At 41.8% G+C, this 20,839-nt stretch overlaps 3 protein-coding genes, 1 long non-coding RNA gene and 1 other non-coding gene across 8 annotated transcripts in view; 1 reads left to right on the top strand and 4 right to left on the bottom strand.

Moving 5' to 3' along the window:
- LOC123517362 overlaps positions 1-925 on the bottom strand; it is a 4,692-nt gene extending 3,767 nt beyond the window's left edge. The window contains exons 1-2 of the mRNA XM_045277375.1: positions 737-925; positions 7-106 (exon numbers count right to left, since the gene is read on the bottom strand). Coding sequence (XP_045133310.1) covers positions 7-106; positions 737-925 — 289 coding nt within the window. The remainder of the gene's footprint in view (positions 1-6; positions 107-736) is intronic.
- Positions 926-2,633: 1,708 nt separating this feature from the next.
- Positions 2,634-4,464, top strand: LOC123517612. The gene is made up of 2 exons (XR_006678510.1): positions 2,634-2,700; positions 4,174-4,464. It is a non-coding gene; the product is annotated as an uncharacterized LOC123517612 (long non-coding RNA).
- A 560-nt stretch (positions 4,465-5,024) lies between these two features.
- On the bottom strand, positions 5,025-15,100 carry LOC123517654. 4 transcript variants are annotated; one of them, XR_006678525.1, is made up of 2 exons: positions 9,308-14,792; positions 5,025-5,862 (listed from the first exon to the last, which is right to left on the bottom strand). XR_006678525.1 is itself a non-coding variant. In XM_045277969.1 (2 exons), exon 2 carries the CDS (start codon positions 11,807-11,809, stop codon positions 10,220-10,222), a length of 1,590 nt encoding a protein of 529 aa, XP_045133904.1. In that variant the 5' UTR covers positions 11,810-13,233; positions 14,803-15,100; the 3' UTR covers positions 8,024-10,219. The 4 variants fall into 4 exon arrangements, 2 of the variants coding, with proteins under 2 accessions (XP_045133904.1, XP_045133905.1); XR_006678526.1 differs by having other exon boundaries at positions 13,009-14,792; XM_045277969.1 differs by lacking the exon at positions 5,025-5,862 and adding an exon at positions 14,803-15,100 and having other exon boundaries at positions 8,024-13,233.
- Positions 15,101-15,536: 436 nt separating this feature from the next.
- Trnaa-cgc lies at positions 15,537-15,611 on the bottom strand. The gene has a single exon. It is a non-coding gene; the product is annotated as a tRNA-Ala (tRNA).
- Positions 15,612-16,692: 1,081 nt separating this feature from the next.
- The window catches only part of LOC123517361, a 38,115-nt gene continuing 33,968 nt past the window's right edge, over positions 16,693-20,839 (bottom strand). The window contains 8 exon segments of the mRNA XM_045277374.1: positions 16,693-16,820; positions 17,029-17,200; positions 17,345-17,524; positions 17,681-18,690; positions 18,906-18,932; positions 18,935-19,067; positions 19,631-19,846; positions 20,392-20,567. Of these exon segments, the coding sequence (XP_045133309.1) occupies positions 16,693-16,820; positions 17,029-17,200; positions 17,345-17,524; positions 17,681-18,690; positions 18,906-18,932; positions 18,935-19,067; positions 19,631-19,846; positions 20,392-20,567 (2,042 nt within the window).

Genomic DNA, 20,839 nt, shown 5'->3' with positions numbered 1-20,839 from the left:
ACTTACGACTTTCCTGTGGTGACAGAGCGAGTGTGCAGGCCAAGTAAGTCATAAATCTGAAGAGCAAGGAAGTCCTCATTTGTGCGTACAAGTGTACATACGTATGCTGGGGAGAAAATACGTGGAGGTTAGAGGTAGCCTACATACAACCTTCTGAATATAAGTACGAGTTAAAATCGAATGTTATACAGCCACTCATGTTAGCGCAGCTAACCCCAAAAAACACAGACGTAACAATCTACCTCACGAATGAACACAATGAAGGTGTACAACAATGGCACAAGTGCTGAGTGTTTGTATGTAATTATATTCGTTAAAAAAACGAACACATAGCTGTTATAACTGTCCAGTTTACATTTAAGTACTGGGGATGCAGATGTCTAATAAATAGTATATGCATGCATATTCTCACGAGTAACTTATGACATTGCTGTAGGTGATGGTTAGCTCATTATAATTTGATAACAAACATCTATGTATTTTGAGTTGTATAAAAACAGGCATAGCTGATGCTGTTGTTAACGTGGAAGATAATATACACAATTTAATAAATACAATTTAATACTGATTAATGACATTAAATATGATTCACAAACACAAACTCATTCCTACCCAAAAGATCACTTACAATAAGTCATTTGAGTTTTTTTTTTTTTCCTGTAAAACAGAGAATGCGTGTGCGAGAATAGCAGACGACCATACACGAATAATACACTGTTTATTCTCTTATACTCACCAATGACTTACCCTCCAGTGCGTGACAACCTCTTATTTCTGCTGCTTCGTTCAGAGTGAGGCGCTGCGGCTCGAGCGGCGTAAAATCATTATCAGGAATCTTCGCACCATTTCGTAATCTCTCGAGGTGCCATGCTTGTGATATCACTAATGTGTAATTTTTTGATGTTTCCATGAAAGTTGTAGTCATCTTGGGGTGAAATTGAGGCATGAGTTGAGCAGAGAAGAAGAAATGATTGCTGCCTTCCCCATGTATCAACGGTGGAAGAAAATAAATATGTATATATGTACATAAACTGGAACTTTCATTAACTTGATGTCTCATTTCCGGAAGACTGATAGAGGAAGATGTGGGCGAGTGTCACTGACGGCGGCATCTTTTGATGAACGCAATAAATGTATTTGAATATCATAACCATGTGACGAGCCGCCCGATAATGCTAGAATTTTTTTTTTTTTTTTTTTTTTTCCTAAATCCTAGACAAGTGTGAGATTCCGGCGTCCATGAACTTGTGTTGGAGAGTCGTCTTCCACCGCGGTTTTATGGACATAGAGCCGACCGAGTTCATCAATAGCATGGCTGACCAGGATGTGATTGAGGTTCGCAAATAACTAAAATAGTTTACGGTAACAAGAGCACGACTTCAGTCATTTTCACTTTTAGTGCTGCCAAATTGCCAGAGAGGGTTCATGTAGAGTACGAATGGGTTCTCAGTGTATAATAGAATTTCGATGTTTGCAGTGAAGTGGAGAGAGAGAGAGAGAGAGAGAGAGTAAAACCCTCGTGTAGAGGCTAGAATGAGCAAACGATTGGTTCTTGTAATACGAAGGAAAAGCTTGTGGTGTGCTTCAATCATAAGAACATAATAAGAATGCTCTTATCCAAGATGATCATAACTTTCACCATATAAGAATTATTGGAATAAGTATGTTTATGTGGTAAACCGGGAGGCGACAGACATTTGTAATGACCAACATGAACTTCGAAAAATGTGCAGAAATTACCTTTACGTAATTATGTAATACAACAAGAACAAGAACAACAATCACAACAACAATAACTACTACTACTACTACTACTACTACTGCTGGTGCTGGTGCTGGTGCTGGTGCTGGTCGTGCTGTTAATGCTGCTGCTGCTGTCTACTTTAATTTAATGTTTCTTAACGCTACTATGTACCATTCCCATGTCGAAGTAATTTTCACACCGAACATTTCGTCCAGCCCTTTACAAGTTATTGAAGAAAAAAAAAAAAAAAAAAAAAAAACGGCATAAATTACGTCAGATAATATGCTGATGATACCACTCTACACTTTTTCTTCTAGACAGGGTACTACTACTACTACTACTACTACTACTACTACTACTACTACTATCACTACTACTACTACTACCACTACCCACTACTACCATGTACTACCACCACTACTATTAGTGGTACTACTATTACCATTAATGATGATAAAACAAAGATACACATTTAAATGAATAGTTTTCAGCAAATGACTGGACTGTGTGTTCGGTGTCAAAATTACTTGAATCATCTCTTATAATTAGGAGCAGCATGTATATTTCTTTATCTGTCTATCATCACTTAATTTCTTTTGACGCTATGTATGTTCTATGTATGTATGTAATTTTAACACCAAACACTTCGTCTAGTCATTTACTGATTACAGGAGAGAACACAACACCGGCACAAATTACGTCAGAAAATGTGATGTATTTGGAGGGAAGGTGGATTACAATCTTTTATAAATATTAATAATATACTTTAACAAAGTAAAACTCGATAAGTAACTACATCAGTCTGATTTCATTTAGAAAGGAACCCAATTGTTTCGAATCACTTAACGTTGGTTCAAACGCTTCGAATCATTTAACACTATTGTTCAAACGTAAGTGACGTGAGGTCAGCGACTGTGCGTGGTTCAGATTCTTAGCAGCCCTCGTGTTGAGAACAGGTAAGGTGTGTGTGTGTGTGTGTGTGTGTGTGTGTGTGTGTGTGTGTGTGTGTGTGTGTGTGTGTGTGTGTGTGTGTGTGTGTGTGTGTGTGTGTGTGTGTGTGTGTGTGTGTGTGTGTGTGTGTGTGTGTGTGTGTGTGTGTGTGTGTGTGTGTGTGTGTGTGTGTGTGTGTGTGTGTGTGTGTGTGTGTGTGTGTGTGTGTGTGTGTGTGTGTGTGTGTGTGTGTGTGTGTGTGTGTGTGTGTGTGTGTGTGTGTGTGTGTGTGTGTGTGTGTGTGTGTGTGTGTGTGTGTGTGTGTGTGTGTGTGTGTGTGTGTGTGTGTGTGTGTGTGTGTGTGTGTGTGTGTGTGTGTGTGTGTGTGTGTGTGTGTGTGTGTGTGTGTGTGTGTGTGTGTGTGTGTGTGTGTGTGTGTGTGTGTGTGTGTGTGTGTGTGTGTGTGTGTGTGTGTGTGTGTGTGTGTGTGTGTGTGTGTGTGTGTGTGTGTGTGTGTGTGTGTGTGTGTGTTCCTTTATCGAAGCGTAGTTGTTAAACGGGAGTGTGGATTTGAACTCTGATGTTAATGCTATATTAATGGAGTGGAGGACTGTTAATCCCCGAATACGGTAGTTTGTTGAAAATTCCATACAACGTCCCGCTTGGTGGCAAGCGTTGTCTGTGCTACCATGTAAATTTTCATGTGATGCTTAAACTACTTTTCAACTCTAAGAGAGCATGGCGCAGCCCGTATATGTAAACTGCCATACGTTGTAGCGAATAGCGAATGGTATTAATAATGGCTTTTATGAATTGAAGCGCCTCCTAACAGCTACGGTGACTGCAGGTGCTCGCAATATCCTCGTGAAAGCTTATCCAGGACAGGGCTAAAGAGACGCACACGGCAATGTGGTTGTAGTAATGTTATGCAGTGGTGTATATTAGGCTCTCGCTCCTGTTGCGGTGGCGAAGGAGTACGTATATTGTGAGCGGCGTAGTTTGTATGGATAACGTGGGAGTGTACAAAACGGTTAAATGCATGGACAAACAATATATTGCAGGGAAGTTATATTTGCATACATTACTTTGCCGGTTTCCCTTGTGTAGTACTGAGGTTTTGTCGTAATTACCGAGCTTTGCCGTTTTCCATTTAGTATTAAGGTTTTGCAGTAGTTACCGAGCAGTTTTATTGACTTTATAGGGTATATTGAGGACTTCGTTGTTAGTTACGGTCTCTTCAGTGTTTTGTACACATGGAGCGATGAAGGTATACGCGTATTGTTAGCTGCGTAAGAAGTATGGATAACGAAGGATTGTACGAAAGTTAAGGAAATTAATAAGTAGATAAATAAGTAGAATTAGTTTTAGTGTACATATTTGTCCTGCTATTGCAGTGTCCTTTTAAGGAGTCTGCATACACTTTATTCACAATAAAACCGACTGTGCATAAGACTGGACAATGTTCTTCAGGTTTTAACGTCACATTTTAAATGTTACAGCTGGTGCCAGGAAACTGGCTCGTGTTGCACTGGGAAGTTAGATGCCATCTTCAGCCGCGCATCACCTTCCAGGAAGGGACCCTGCCTCGCACCTTACTCTCTCCTGCCATCCAAGAAGGGAGAGACGTCTGCTTGTATCGTCCTGCCGACACGAGCTACTGTCCAGGGAAGGAAGAAAGACTTGTTCCTCGCACCTGTACTCTTCCTGACAACACTGCTGCTTATGTCATTTCTTCGTTGTCCTGTTAATGTACCTGTTGATAATTTACTACAATAAATCATGTAATGGACTGAGGTTGTTTGATCAGTTTCCTTTTCATTTTTTTTCTCTATGCTTTAAGGGTTTTTTCCCTCTAAATATAAGGGTTTTTAAACAATACCTCGCCGGCTTAGGTGACCACGAAACGCCTCTCGCAATATCTTGGAAAAATATAGATAAAAAAATTTTTCCTTTGGAGAGGTAAACTTAAAAATAAAAAAATGCTTTTACTTTGGAGGTAAAAAAGCAAATTTTATAAACGAGTTAAGTAAAACAAAAAAAAAGTCTTGATAAAAAAAAAAAAAAAAATGGGCAATTGGCTTTTTAAAAAAATGGGCAAAACTTTTTAAATACCCGCCAAACTAAAAAAAAATGCCGAAAAATTTACACACCAAACCCCGCAAAAATCCCCAAAAAAACTGTACATGAATGAAAAAATGCCAAAAAATTTACACCAAACCCCGCAAAAATCCCCAAAAAAACTGGCAAAAATCCCCCCATCCCCCCAAAAAACTGTACTAAGTCGAAAATACTCGGAAGAGTCTCCGGAGAAAGGGCAGATATACATAGAGCTAAAAATAAAACGATCAGCCTCCCTAACTTCACTTTTATTCAACACAGAAAATTTATTACATTATCTGAGTACTGCGCACTTGTACAGCACAATTTTGAGGCATTCCTGACAAAAGGTCTAGGGGAAACTTTTCAACTTGTTTTTAGATAAATTAAAAAATCCTGATAAGTCTAGGGGAACTTATACATTATTCTGAAATAAGCACCTTTCAAGAATTTAAGCACCTTGACTTTTACTATACAATTTCAGTATCTTGATAAAAGCCTAGGGGAACTTTCAACTTAACAATTTCAAAAATCATGTGAAATTTCTTCACAAAAGTCTACGGGAAATTTTCAACTTAACATGTTTTCTTCTTAAAGCATTTACCATGGCTTTTCAATGTCTTGGGAATACATTTCAAGTCAATACAATTTTTATACAAATATGCTGTCCCTCGAAACACCATGATGAATGTTAAAAACAGAGACTGACTGGACTAGATGATAGTAATAAACACAGGCTATGCTAGGAACATTTTGAACAATCTTCATAATACATCATTTATAATTAACCTTAATGAATTATAAATTCATCACTTATAAATTCAACAAACTGTTATTCCTAGTCAAATATACATGTATGTCAAACTGAATTAATTGATGCACACAAAGGCGACCACAATATCGGCATAAAATCCATGAATATAATGACACATTCCTATGTTTGAAGCTGTCCGCACTACCTACACCTTTCACAAAAAAGAAACTTTACACCATTTTGTGCTGTAAATGTTACGGTATCCTCCATCCTCAACCTGTCCGTCTGCATTGCCACAAGTGTCTCTGAAAGCGTGTGATGCTGGATGTCCAAAAGCCTGCAAGAAAAAGAAAAATCTCAACAAATGCCTCAAAAAAAAAAAAAAAGAGTCCAAAGTGCAGAGGAGGAGAAAAGTAATGAGATGGAAGAGTGATTCAAGAAAGGAAATTTCGTTTTGTACTCTTGGTGATTTCATTAGGGGAAAGAAAGTCCTGTTTGATGTAGTTAATGAAAGATGGGGAAGAAATTAAAAAAGAGTTAATGATAATACGAAAATGTTCTGGAAACAAGAAAATTAAGAAAGGACCATTTGGCAGTGAGTAGTACGTGAAAGCTGAGGATGGTGGGAAGTTGTGGTTAGGCAGGATGAGGTGGTAAGGTGTTGAGAGTATTTTTCAAGAAACTGGTGAATATAGAGGATGAAAAACCTGAGTTTGAAACATTTGGGAGATATACTAGAGTTATTGTTTCAGAGTTGAATAAGGCACATATAACAGAGCATGAGATGAAGGCAGTAGTAAGTCAAGTGAAGAGCGGAAAAGCACCATCTAGTAATCAGACAAAAATAATTGGAAAAAATAAATAATTTTCTGTCGGTCCAGACTTGTATGGAAAAAAATAAATAAATAAATAAATAACAATAATACATTTTCTTTAATGCTACTGACAGTTCAATAAGAATTTCTAGAAACTGAATATTGATATCTGTATTATGGAAAGACTGAACTGAAAGGAAAAGTGTGGATGCTCATTTTTCTTCTTGGAAGAGGTGGCTGTCTAAGCCTCTACCTCTGTATGTCTGTCTTTTTTTCTGCCTTGGTCTATCTATGACTTTTTCTGGTTTTGTTTGTCTATCTGCCTGTTTATGCATCTATTTCTGCCTACCTGCCTATCTGTTTGTCTGTCTATCTGTCTGTCCATCTATCTATCTATCTATCTGACTATTTATCTGTCTGTCTGTCCATCTTTGTGTTTGCCTTTTTCTTTAAAAACACTTTGACCATCATCATACTTCTCATATAGTTAATAGTTTTTTTTCTTTTTCTTGCATAAAGGATAAATGATGATGTCATTTTAACAGAAATACACTTATTGATAACATCTGGTCAATAGAAATATAGTATAACATAAACATTATCTTGCATACTGACATTTCAGATAATTTTCCAGTAGTATCTAGCTTTACTAACCATAGATAAAATGTCCTCACAAATTATCCAAAAAGAGAACTTTCAACACAAGTATTCGGAAATTTGTGGAAGAGAACAGAGACCAAATAGTGCTAATAAAGGATGCGAGCTATTTAAAGGTCAATTTTGTGATGTATCTGATAAAAAATGTTGCAGTTACATTTATTTGTTCTAAAAATAAAGACATGCCCATACATACCCCTTCTCTCTAAAAAAAATCATAGAAAGGAAATGATTAGAAAGACACTCTACAAAGTGGCCACTATCATTTAGAGCAGGGGTTCTCAATCAGGGGTTTGCAAACCCCCAGGGGTTCACTAGATTTCCAGAGGTACTTAGATGAAAAAAAAAAAGGCCGATTTAATGATACATCCTTTGCAGAATACCTTTGCCTATTGAGTCAGTGTGAGTCACTAAATTAACAATCTGTTCAATGTCAAAAACTGGGGATTCGGGTAGATGGTCTTATAACTCAAAGAGGGTTCTTAACGAGAAAAAAACTTGAGAACCCCTGATCTATAGTCTAGACTCTAAAGGCATACATTTCCTCCTACATTGCCCAGCCTACACCAATGAAAGATCCAAACACCCCAATTGGCAGCGTCTTTTCCCAGAAAATGAAAAACACCTCATTGGAAAATTACTTTTTGAAAAATTTAGTATAAAAGAAAACAAGAAATGATATATGATTTTTGGAAAATAGGAGAACATAAAATAAAAAGTTTAAATAATAATTAATTACAGCTACAGACCCAGACAAAACCCAAACCAAAACACATCAGGAAGTGCCGATATCCAGGCTACACTTCCGCCTATCAACTGAACTGAACTGAATACCATGTTCAGGCTATGGCAAGACAGAGCTTAGGAACACAGTGATGAAAACACTACAGCACCCTCAGACTATTTCTGTTTCGGCCGCTAATTTTCTTTTTTTCTCATGAAGAAAACCGAACAAATACTGCTCTACTCATTCCTTGTGAAGAATTAACCTGTGCAGATGCGAGGTGAAATGTGTGTTAAGGTTCCGTGCTGTATTTAAGTCTCTAGAAATGAAAAATCTTGGTACACTAGACTATATGTTTTGCTCTATATCAATGTTAGTCGTATAAACTCAAGTAACTATAAAGAAATACCATGGTAGAATAAGAACAAAAATACTGAAAGAAATAAAAGCATGGTAAATCAATAGATACATCGTAATACAGTGTTTAGAGACGACTACTCGGTACCGCGAGACGATGCTGACCCACTCCTGAATTAATCCAACCTGCGAACACTGAAAAAGTGACAGTTTGGATCCTCTTCTACTGACAATCTAAGTATTACGATTTATTCACAATATTAATATATTATATTCAGACTGACCATGGGCCATCAATGGGCAATATGTAGCAGAATTTCACCAAGTAAATTTACCAAATACCAAATGATCCACAAATATATGTCAATTAAATATAATAACACATTAGCTGCAAGTTATCCCAACAAGCATCAATGGGCAATATATAGCAGAATTTCACCATGTAAATTTACCAAATACCAAATGCCACCTACAACACTCACCATTTACCTTCAGACTTGTCATTATACCTGTGGGAGGACGTCCTCCATGATTAACTATCCTTAATGAGCCAAGTGATAAACATGACTGGCAATAACACATTCCCATGACTCAACTTAGGGTACATGGATTTTAGAATAGGTTAGAACTCCAATTATTGAACAATCAATCATACAGATGTAATTAATAATGTATTATCACGCAAATTACTAAGTGTCAGCCTATACCCTTGGGAGAGTGGTAACCGGTGACGTCACAACAGCTCCCTGGCCCTGCATCCATAGATCAACTTGGTCACATAAAACCCATCAGGCATCAGCAAGTAGTAACAGCACTCGTGTAGGGATCCCTGGCCAGTCAAGCGCTAAACAAGAGCAGGGTCCAGGCGATGAGCCGGTGGCTGAGCGGACAGACCTGCAGTCCCGCTCCCCACAATACAACTTCCCGGACAGACAAAAGACGCCCGACATGCGCACCAGCGCCACAAATTCATAACATTACAACAATGTTGCAGAGGATATAACCCGTATAAATGTGAAATTGAAATAATGTAACAATTATAGAATCTAGTACCCAATAACAGTACAATACATGTTCAGGTGACAAACCGTGTCCACACGTTCTTACTTAATATTCTCACAAATGTCTCCTCAGTTGTGTACAACACGGCATACACAATACATAGATAAATTAAGGAACGAATAATACCAAGTCGGTATCATATCATTATACAATAATGATACACTCACCCCCACAAACTAAGTCAGCCAATTCAGCATCCATGAGGAGGACGGAATAATTACACGTTTCTCTCTTCCACTGGAAAAAGAAGGGAAATTTTATGAGCAGATCTCTTTTATGATAATATCCTTTCTGTCTCGTTTACAATCACCATCTGGTTTATATCTCAGAGTGACATCTCTCACCCGGTTGTCCTTGCTGTCATCAACGCCTATCACTTCTGCTAGCTTCCAATGACCCACCAGTGCATTATCCTGGAAAAACACAATATCTCCAATCTTCAGACTTATCTGCTCTATATGCCACTTTTGGCGAATCAAGAGTGTTGGAAAGAAGTCCCTAATCCATTTCTTCCAGAAAGACTCAACAATTCTCTGGTTGAATGTAAGGCGATGCCCATAATCAGCTTTCGAGAACGGTCCACTTACTGCCTTGTTGAATGTACGTCCTAAAAGCAAACCGTTCGGGCAGAGGTAGTTGCCGAGTTCTGGATCACATCCAGGTTTGATCCCAAATGGCCTTTCATTCAAGAGGTTGGCAATTTCGAAAGGTACAGTTTGCAGTTCACTGAAACTCAAGACACTATCATTGATGGCAGTCACCAAACACCTCTTTACAGATTTGATGAGAACTTAACTGCACCCGTTTTGCCAGGGTGCGTCTGCAGATTTATTGTGTACCCATAGAATAGTATGGTTCCCACCAACACAGAGATCTTCAATTTCCTGATTGTTCCAATTTGTAATCATCGCCCTCAGTTTTTTTGTTGGCAGAGGCAAGTTGAGTACCATGGTCCGAAAACACTTTGGATGGGTACCCATGTATAGAGCAAAATTGTCTGAAGGCATCAAGGAAGTCTTTAGTCCCATACCCTTCCACCAAGTCAATATAAACAGGCCTTGTTGCAAGGCAATTAAAAATCACCCCGTAAGCCTTATGCTTAGTACGCCGACGGTATCCTTAACCATGAAGAGGCCAAAGAGATTTACAGCAGTGTTCATGAATGGTGGTGAGGGTTTCAAATGTTCGGGGGGAAGTTGCCCCATTATTTGACCTTCAGCAACTTTCCTCAATCTACGACAATGAATGCATCTTTCCTTGACCGATCTTATGAGTTTGCACACAGTGGGAATCCAGTACTTGGTTTGTATTTTGGCAAGGGTGGACTCAATGCCAGAATGGTCAATCTCATGCACATACCTCACATATAATCTCGTAAAGGCATGGTTGGGAGGCAGCAAAATATACTCATTTTGATTGTAATTGTCTTTCAACCACTTAGGGATGTGCTCTCCTACTGTGATGATGCCATCCTTCCTCATGACTGGTCCCAGCCAGCAGTAATGATTTTCCCAATCAGGATGTAAAGTAGTCTGCACCCGCTTCACATACCAATTCTCTGCTGTTAATAAGTCATCGATGGTTGGAGAAATAGAAATTGTACGAAGGGACTTCTCTTTCTTGGCATTTAGAATTCTGCTAGTTATCCTTATCATTTCCCTGTAACTGCCAAACTTGTTCACATCAATAATATCCACTTTATCTGCATTAAACCGGGTGTGCGTGATCACTGTCTCAATCCGGTCTGGCTTCCTCACCCCTGTATGTGGTATGTAAAAAACTGGACCCTTGTATTGTGTTATTTCTCTCCAGAACAGCTTCCGGGCTACTCCTCGCTTGACCATATTGTCTATTTGTGCCTGATACGCCTCACAATAATTCTTGCCGAGCTTCAGCAGTTTCTTCTGAGAGACGTTTAGTCTGGCAATGGCAGAGGAAACATTTGGCAAATTCAAGGGGTCCTTCACCCATGGGTAACAAACTGTCCATTGTTTAGAATCATCATTATACTGTAAGCCCTTCGTTATCACTTCCATCTCTCGTTCCTCCTTCAAACTAAAGTCCTTGTCCCTGTGCACACAGTTGCCACATTTACATCCTGAACATTTTGGGTTGCAGGATATTCCCAGATTTTCTAATGAGAAAAAATTTTCTAAATTTTCCTTGGTCCCTGATTTAGTCACCGGTTCAATATACTGATAGTCTTCAATGCTAACATGGTTGACTTGCACATGCCTGAGTACTGATGTATTTGTAACTCCTAGAGAAGGGCGAGATCCTCTCAGTATATACCCAAAGGAATTCTGCATTAACTGAAGGTTTCCAGTAGTCTCAATAACTTGTGGCAAAAGACCACAGTAATCAATTCCAATCAATAAGTCTACTGTCCCATGGGGACGCCAAAAATGTGAGCCTGTTAATCTCAGAAAATGCTGAACAAGCGTTTGATGGTTTACCTCCTCTACTGAGGCTGTCAACTCATCGATGCCACATGCCGATATACAACAAGCATTTCCCTCCAAGTCCACAAAGGGCACATCATACATCCGAGAGTTAACAGTCTCCTTTTGGTTCCCAACTTTAGTTATGTCAAGAAAAATTTCCTTGCCGTGCAACCCTAATCGCTTGGCACAGTCGGTATGGATGAGAGATGTTAGAACCTGGATCATACAGTGTAGTTAAGTGTTCTCCCTTGCAAGAAGTACTTCCAATCATTAACAATAACCCTTCACGTGATGCCAGATTACTAACAGCTGTAGGAAGAGACGTTTGCCAGGGATTCCCGAACATGTTGTGTAAGCTAGGATGATGATCTGCAGTGCACTGAACACCGTTGTCAAGAATCCCACATTTCACTTAGCTTTTACAGGTTTTGGCTGTGTGACGTGCAACAATAAGACACTTGAAACAAGCTCCCTTTTGCCTCAATTTAAATTTATCTGAAACACTCATCCTACTGAAACCATTACAGTCCGCTGTTTGGTGCGTGTCCGTATCATGATACACACATCTCTTCCCATTGTTCCCTGGCTGAGAATTCAGCACTAACTGAGTCATATTGTTGAGACCATTCACAATGAGAGACTGTGAGGATCTCAGTTCTTTTAAGGTTTCTACCAATTCACAAAGCTCACTTTTTTCCTCACTCACTTTATCAACATTAGTTATGTTAGAAGTGGCTCGCTGAAGGTTGGAGCGGATATCAGATTACAATTAAATGCACACATTCCTCTCCATCAAAAGGAAATCAATGAACTCTCGCAAAAGATTGTCTGGATCATTTACCTGTTGAGCCTTGCGGACCCACTGGTGTTGTATGCTGCTTGGTAAAAGTTTTTCAATCATAGAAATCATGTACATGGAACCCATTTCATTTTTCACTCCAACCTTTTGCAAGTCTAAAAATATCAAATGAATCAGTTTTGCAGAGTCACCTTCGCCTACTGGTTTCAACCTCTTTAGATCATGCCCAATAAGTTTAGCAACGTTACCATATTTCTCATCGTCTTAACACCATTCTATCATAATCGTCTACTCCTTTAACCCACTCAAGAGCCTCACCACCAAGACATAGGGATCATCACCATACACAGGGTGCATTAGTCTCAAGTAATCTTTCTTAAATGTCCCATACTCTCTGATGTTGCCAGAAAACGTGGGTGGAGTTAATGATTTTACCTTTAAAACGCTTTCACCTTGACCCTCAGATTTTGATTCCTTCTTTGCCAACCTAATGATCTCAGCTTCCAAACTCAACTTGGTATTTTCAATGTCCACAAGATAAAGGTCTTCCCTATCTGGGTCGAAGTCGTCGCAGCACTCTCCACTAATGACCATACATAATTATTGTGAACAGTTTCCACCTCACCAAATGCGGCGTTGAGTTGAGTCCGAAGATCTTGCAGTATGGTGACTGGTCTCCACTGCAGATCCTGGTCTTCAGGACGTTGGCCTTCCTCATGAAGGTTCGCTTTGCGGTTACATGTTCCTTGACCAGTTTCTCCACGGCTCTTCACTGTTGAATTGTCTTGTCCGTGGGGGTAGGAAAGGCCCACTGTATACTTGGTTCTTTATTGCAGAAATTGTATTCAACCTAGGGAGATTGATATAGTCAATGCATTGCACAACACAGTTAGCTCATCAGTCAACACCATCAGCCAAGGCAATCCAACACAATCACTTAACATCACTCACCACAATCAGTAATACATCGCCCTGCACAGGTATATACCAATAATATACAAATATATGTCAAATAAATATAACACATTAGCTGCAAGTCATCCCAACAACCATCAATGGGCAATATGTAGCAGAATTTCACCAAGTAAATTTACCAAATACCAAATGATCCACAAATATATGTCAACTAAATATAATAACACATTAGCTGCAAGTTATCCCAACAAGCATCAATGGGCAATATATAGCAGAATTTCACCATGTAAATTTACCAAATACCAAATGCCACCTACAACACTCACCATTTACCTTCAGACTTGTCATTATACCTGTGGGAGGACGTCCTCCGTGATTAACTATCCTTAATGAGCCAAGTGATAAACATGACTGGCAATAACACATTCCCATGACTCAACTTAGGGTACATGGATTTTAGAATAGGTTAGAACTCCGATTTATTGAACAATCAATCATACAGATGTAAATAATAATGTATTATCACGCAAATTACTCAGTGTCAGCCTATACCCTTGGGAGAGTGGTAACCGGTGACGTCACAACAGCTCCCTGGCCCTGCATCCATAGATCAACTTGGTCACATAAAACCCATCAGGCATCAGCAAGTAGTAACAGCACTCGTGTAGGGATCCCTGGCCAGTCAAGCACTAAACAAGAGCAGGGTCCAGGCGGTGAGCCGGTGGCCGGGCGGACAGACAGTGCCACGTGCCCCCAGCCTCAGCCTATGCCCTCAGGCGAGTGGTAACCAGCAATGTCACAACAGCTCCCTGGCCCTGCATCCGTAGATCAACTTGGTCACACAAAGCCCATCAGGCATCAGCAAGTAGTAACAGCACTCGTGTAGGGATCCCTGGCCAGTCAAGCACTAAACAAGAGCAGGGTCCAGGTGATGAGCCGGTGGCTGGGCGGACAGTCAGTGAGCCACCTGCAGTCCCGGACTCCCGCTCCCCAAAATACAACTTCCCGGGCAGACGAAAGACGCCCGACATGCGCACCAGCGCCACAAATTCATATTAATTGTTTTTTATTGTTTATTGTTTTGTTTTGTTTTCTAGGCTCTATTCCACCAGTAAATGGTGCTCTACAGGATCTCATACAAAATTATATATACATAGTACATACATATTACAACAATGTTGCAAAGGATATAACCCCGTATAAATGTGAAATTGAAATAATGTAACAATTATAGAATCTAGTACCCAATAACAGTACAATACATGTTCAGGTGACAAACCCTGTGTCCACACGATCTTACTTAATATTTACAGTTTCTCACAAATGTCTCCTCAGTTGTGTACCACACGGCATACACAATACATAGATAAATTAAGGAACGAATAATACCAAGTCGGTATCAAATCATTATACAATAATGATACAGTAACTTATACTTCGATACATTACAATTTAATTTTTCACTTGAAAGCTACGAAAGCACATACATATATGACAGCCCTACCATTCTTGTACGTAGAAGAGCTGCCAACATCTTGAGGAGCAAACTGGGAGACGTAGGAACAAGAGCGTAGCGGGCGGCATACTACCACTGGTCCACCAACAAAACACTGAGGCTCAACTGGCTCATGGGCGTTGATGCCTTGATGGTTCCAAGGGGGAATTGGTAAACTAACGAGGTAGTAGTAGTAGTGTGTGTGTGTGTGTGTGTGTGTGTGTGTGTGTGTAATTTCACCTCAGTCGCCTGCTGGTCACCCAGCCAGTCTTCCCCATTACGGAGCGAGCTCAGAGCTCATAGACCGATCTTCGGGTAGGACTGAGACCACAACACACTCCACACACCGGGAAAGCGAGGCCACAACCCCTCGAGTTACATCCAGTACCTATTTACTGCTAGGTGAACAGGGGCTACACATTAAGAGGCTTGCCCATTTGCCTCGCCGTCTCCGGGACTCGAACCCGGACCATCTCGAGTGTGAGTCGTGCGTGCTAACCAGTACACTACGTGTGTGTGTGTGTGTGTGTGTGTTTCATTGTTTTATCTGCTGCAGTCTCTGACGAGACAGCCAGACGTTACCCTACGGAACGAGCTCAGAGCTCATTATTTTCGCTCTTCGGATAGGCCTGAGACACACCACACACCGGGACAATAAGGTCACAACTCCTCGATTTACATCCCGTACCTACTCACTGCTAGGTGAACAGGGGCTACACGTGAAAGGAGACACCCAAATATCTCCACCCGGCCGGGGAATCGAACCCCAGTCCTCTGGCTGGCGAAGCCAGCGCTCTAACCACTGAGCTACCGGGGTGTGTGTGTGTGTGTGTTTGTGTGTTACATAATATATATTTTTTTAATTAATGATGTATAATTGTTTCTCATTTCCTATCTTCCATTTTTGAAGAGTTTTTGTATGCTAATTTTCTCCGTTTATTATCCATCATTCGGACAATAGTAAGAACCTATTAAAAAAAACAGAATATAAAGCTAACAACGCAGTTTGATAGTGATGAATCGAACACTCTTGTAAACTAATTGATTTACTATCATGGTAATCAACTAATCACTTGACTGACCGGCAAGAAGCCAGTCAGTTCAGTGGTATCGCTGCCAGTGTGTATGAGAATGAGATAACTGCCATATTTAGAGTTCGAGATAATCTAAAGTTTTAAACAATTACCTAACCACACAGTTAATGAGACAATGAAAGTAATCAATTAAGATATGAGTGTCAATGCTGCCCCCGCCCCGAGCAGCCAACGCGCTTGATACCTTCATTGCTTTATTTTGCATAGTAATCATTGATCACAGACCGGAATGCAAAATACAAGACGAAGAAATTGCATGTAACTTTATTTTCATATCACTTTCCAACATTTGTATAGAGTTCGAAATATCTTTTAAACAAAGTCAGAGAAAGTAAGCTTGAGATGATCTTTCATTAAATACAAGCAAAATAAAAATATAATAATAACATACCTCCAATGTGAATAAAATGAGATAAACAAGAGACAATTGTGGACACCAATGGTCTTTATTTACACATGTCAAAATCAACTTCGTTTAGACAAAGAACAATATATATTTCATCACTCAAGCTGGATAATGCAATTTTTCAAAGTGGTTAAGGCAACGCTAGTCATGGTTTGCAATTGGGTGTGCTGGCTGCATGGGTGTAGTGGATCGTCAAGGTTTCCTGGCACCGTCAAACATGCGGTATCTGCACTGAATTGCAAACAGACAAGTTGTGAAAACAATGGTAATAGATATCTATTTGTAATGAAAATTTTACTTAGTAAGGTTAATATGATTAATAACCAGTGAAGCTATGTCTCTTCATCCTTCGTAGCAGTGAAATAAGTGTCCGCTCCAAGCAGACTCTCTCACCTTGGGTTAGTGGTGGGGACGACGGCGGATGGGCATGGTGCAGTTCACGAACTGAGGCAGATCGCACGACTTCTTGTCTTGGTTCCAGTACAAACCCTCGGGACAGTCCAGCTTAACTGGAACTCCTTCATCGCCTGGAGAATTATGCAATTTCACGGTATGAGTTTGCATACATAAAAGTCATTCATTATGAGAAAACTGTGGCATTCAATGCATCTGGGAAGAGTCACACTGTAAGTTGAGATCCTTCATCATATGACATGAAGTCATACACATTTTTCTTTAACTTATAAAAAAAGAAAAACTAAGCAAGAAGAGCTGGACACTTGAAGGATTTCTTACAGTGATAATAAGAGGAGCAGATTTCAGAGGGATAGTAACAGTCGCAGAGACAGACTGGTGGTGGCTCGGTGACGATGCATTCCGGGTACATGTCAGCATACACACACGTGTCGAAGTCAGGGTGGAACACGAGTCCCTCTGAACACTTGTGGTAGCTCATTGACTTATCCTCCTGAGGAAGAAAAGAAATCTGTCAGGCAGGCACACCCTCTCATTGCAGGTCTGGACAAATCTGCTCTAAGGAAAACAAGCTTTCGGGGGATAGATAACCTTTCACCGAAACCAAATGGATGTTATTGAGCAAACAGATACATACATCACAGTAATAGTAGGAGGTGCAGTCGTCAGCAGGTTTGTGGCAACACTCGCAGTCACACATAGGGTTGGGTGTGGGTTGTGTGGCATTGGGGGCTGGTGTGGTTGGGGCAGGTGTGGGAATCTCACAGATGTGGTCTGGTCCAGAGGTGCAACCCGCTGACTGTGGCCAGTCGCACACCTTGTAAAGGAAAAACATGCCCTGATTACACACAAGTGCGGCATCACTGAGGCCTACGGCATTCTTATCACTAAAAGAACCACGGATTGGAAACCTTAATCCGAGTTAAATATGATATGATTTGGCAATCAAATGTGCTGGAAGACAAAAGGGTACCTTCAGCAGTGGGTTGAAGTGTAGACCAGCGGGACAGTCCTTCACGTAAGGGATGTTATGGTCACAGTGTACCCATTTCCCGCACTTCTGAGGGTGTGGGAAGAGTCCTTGTGCAGCGGGGCATGCAACGTCACACACAGAGCCTCCTGGTGTTGTGACTGGAGCCTTGGTGGTGGTGGTGGTGGTGGTGGTTTTAGGCGTGGTGATGACGGGGTGAACGCACTTGCCATCAGGACCCACGTAGCTGCCGGTGATGCAAGGTGTAATGGCTTCGTGGTCACAGGTGAGGAGCCACTGGTTCCAAATAGTGCCCTTGGGACACGGCATTTCCTGAGGCCCGTACGGGGCGCACTGGATGAATTTCCTGCAGTCTGTAGGATGAGGGAAGTACTGCTGACCTCCGGAGCAATCCACGCATGGGAATGGTGACACTGTTGTGGTAGTGATGGGTTTAGGTGTGGTGGTGGTGGTGGTGGTGGTAGTAGTTGTAGGAGGAGGTGGAGACGTAGTGGTAGGTTTAGGTGTGGTGGTGGTAGTGGTGGTTGGTTTAGGTGTGGTGGTGGTGGTGGTTGGTTCAGGTGTGGTGGTGGTGGTGGTGGTGGTTGGTTCAGGTGTGGTTGTGGTGGTGGTAGTAGTTGTAGGAGGAGGAGGTGGAGACGTAGTGGTAGGTTTAGGTGTGGTGGTGGTGGTGGTGGTTGGTTCAGGTGTGGTGGTGGTGGTGGTGGTTGGTTTAGGTGTGGTGGTGGTAGTGGTGGTTGGTTTAGGTGTGGTGGTGGTGGTGGTGGTGGTGGTTGGTTTAGGTGTGGTGGTGGTTGGTTCAGGTGTGGTGGTGGTGGTGGTGGTCGGTTGAGGTGTGGTTGTTGTGGTGGTGGTGGTGGTCGGTTGAGGTGTGGTAGTGGTGGTTGGCGGGCGCGGTGTGGTTTGATGGCAGTACAGGCCGCACACATTGGTTTCAGGGTTGAAGAACAGACCGTCAGGACAGTATTTCTTCTCCGGCTCTCCGTCCTTGCCTGTCGAAATGGTTTCGCTTTAGAAATGGAGCTGAATGTTGCTTGTTTGCAATGATTTGTATTTCGGTGATTCTCTCTCTCTCTCTCTCTCTCTCTCTCTCTCTCTCTCTCTCTCTCTCTCTCTCTCTCTCTCTCTCTCTCTCTCTCTCTCTCTCTCTCTCTCTCTCTCTCTCTCTCTCTCTCATTAGGCACAAGGTGAATGATGGGCGACTCACAATCGTAGAAGGCGTTGCATTCTCCTCCACGGGGTAGCGACAGTCACACTCACAAACGGGCGGGGGCGTGGGACACTGGTAGTTGCTTGGGAAGTCGCAGTTTTCAATATGAGGATTGAACACAAGACCATCTGAACACTCCCTCACAACAGCTTCGCCGCTCTGAGGGCAGAAGTCGGTGAGAGGTTAGGAGCAGCAAGGTAAAAGTAAAGCAGACGTGGGCATTTGTGTGTTTTCTTTAACTCATCTCGGCAAAAGATTTCTTTCATGGCTATTATTTACATGGGTGACCGTTCTACTCCGGCAGTGCAACAGGTCTGTAATACAAATGTACTGAAAAATTGATGTTGGGGATTGCAGTTGTTGAACGTTAATGTTATTTTTTATTTATTTATTTATTTATTTTTTTACGGTAAGGCCTATAGCGCCTGTAGGCACACTTGAAGAGTGTATGGGAAGCGCTGTTCAGCTTCCCCCCATTAGTGGCGCAGGCATATATCACCACCCAAGCTCATCTTGAGTGTAACCACCTAGAACCTGGGTATCATGGTGATATGTAGGTAACTTTAAACCACTCGACAAATGAGTGGTGGGATTCGAACCTACGCGTGGACGTCTGCCCGATCCCACGCTCACCACCTTATCCACTACGCCACCGCCTCCCTAACTAATTAATGATGAGCTAATGTGGAACTGTACAGTAGACCGGCAGACCGACACAATACCTGGACACACTCGTAGTACTTGGTGCAAACGTCGTGGGGCTTGAGGCAACAGTCACAGTCACACTCCACTGACGACTCCGAGGAACCTGACGACTCTGAGGAGTCTGAGGAGTCTGAGGACTCTGAGGAGCCGAACAAGTCGAGCTTGAGGCGAGTTTTCGGGTCACTGGTTTCGAGGGAACACCCAGACTTCACTAACCGCGCTGTGATGTTGCACTGAAATGTTAAAATATTGGGGATAATTGCATCATTACTGGAAATATCAACGTAAATAGAACACACACACACACACACACGCGCCCGGTAGCTCAGTGGTTAGAGCGCTGGCTTCACAAGCCAGAGGACCGGGGTTCGATTCCCCGGCCGGGTGGAGATATTTGGGTGTGTCTCCTTTCACGTGTAGCCCCTGTTCACCTAGCAGTGAGTAGGTACGGGATGTATATCGAGGAGTTGTGACCTTGTTGTCCCGGTGTGTGGTGTGTGCCTGGTCTCAGGCCTATCCGAAGATCGGAAATAATGAGCTCTGAGCTCGTTCCGTAGGGTAACGTCTGGCTGTCTCGTCAGAGACTGCAGCAGATCAAACAGTGAACACACACACACACACACACAGTCCATGTTTAACCACCGCACATGCCTTTTGTTACAGATACTAGAACTAACTCTCCTCTGAATTGCTATACACAATTCACTGATGATCTTCGCAACAGCGGTGCTGGAGACGCACCACGACGTGCTGATTAAGTCACAGGTACTCCACTCACCTGGGCCAGTCGGGGATAGTCACAGCGCCTCATTTCCGGGTTGTAGTCAAGGCCTTCCGGACACTGCTTGATGGTAACGGCTCCATGCGAACACTTGACGTAACTGTCGCAGTTAGTCGGGTGGGCAAAAAAGCCGGCGGGAGTCGGACAGGAGAGACTTGGACACACCTGCAGACCTGTACGTGAGCAAGAGTGCCCTTCATGTCATGTCTTTTGAAGTCATCCATCTGTGCTTCATGATACAGTCACTACCACACTTGTAAGGCAAGTCAGATGACACTGTTTATCAGAAAGAGCTATCGAAAAACGACTAATTAATATATATGTTATTCGTTCTTATCACACACACACACACACACACACACACACACAAGTCCCTTAAACAACACCTTTCATTAGTGAGTTAAGTGTAAATACTCAGAGTTTTTTGTCCTACAAGGCGTCGTAC

The sequence above is a fragment of the Portunus trituberculatus genome, chromosome 42 (genome assembly GCF_017591435.1).
Source record: "Portunus trituberculatus isolate SZX2019 chromosome 42, ASM1759143v1, whole genome shotgun sequence".
NCBI lineage: Eukaryota > Metazoa > Arthropoda > Malacostraca > Decapoda > Portunidae > Portunus > Portunus trituberculatus.
The sequence above is the reverse complement of the archived record's forward strand: the minus strand, read 5'-3'. Positions and strand labels throughout refer to the sequence as shown.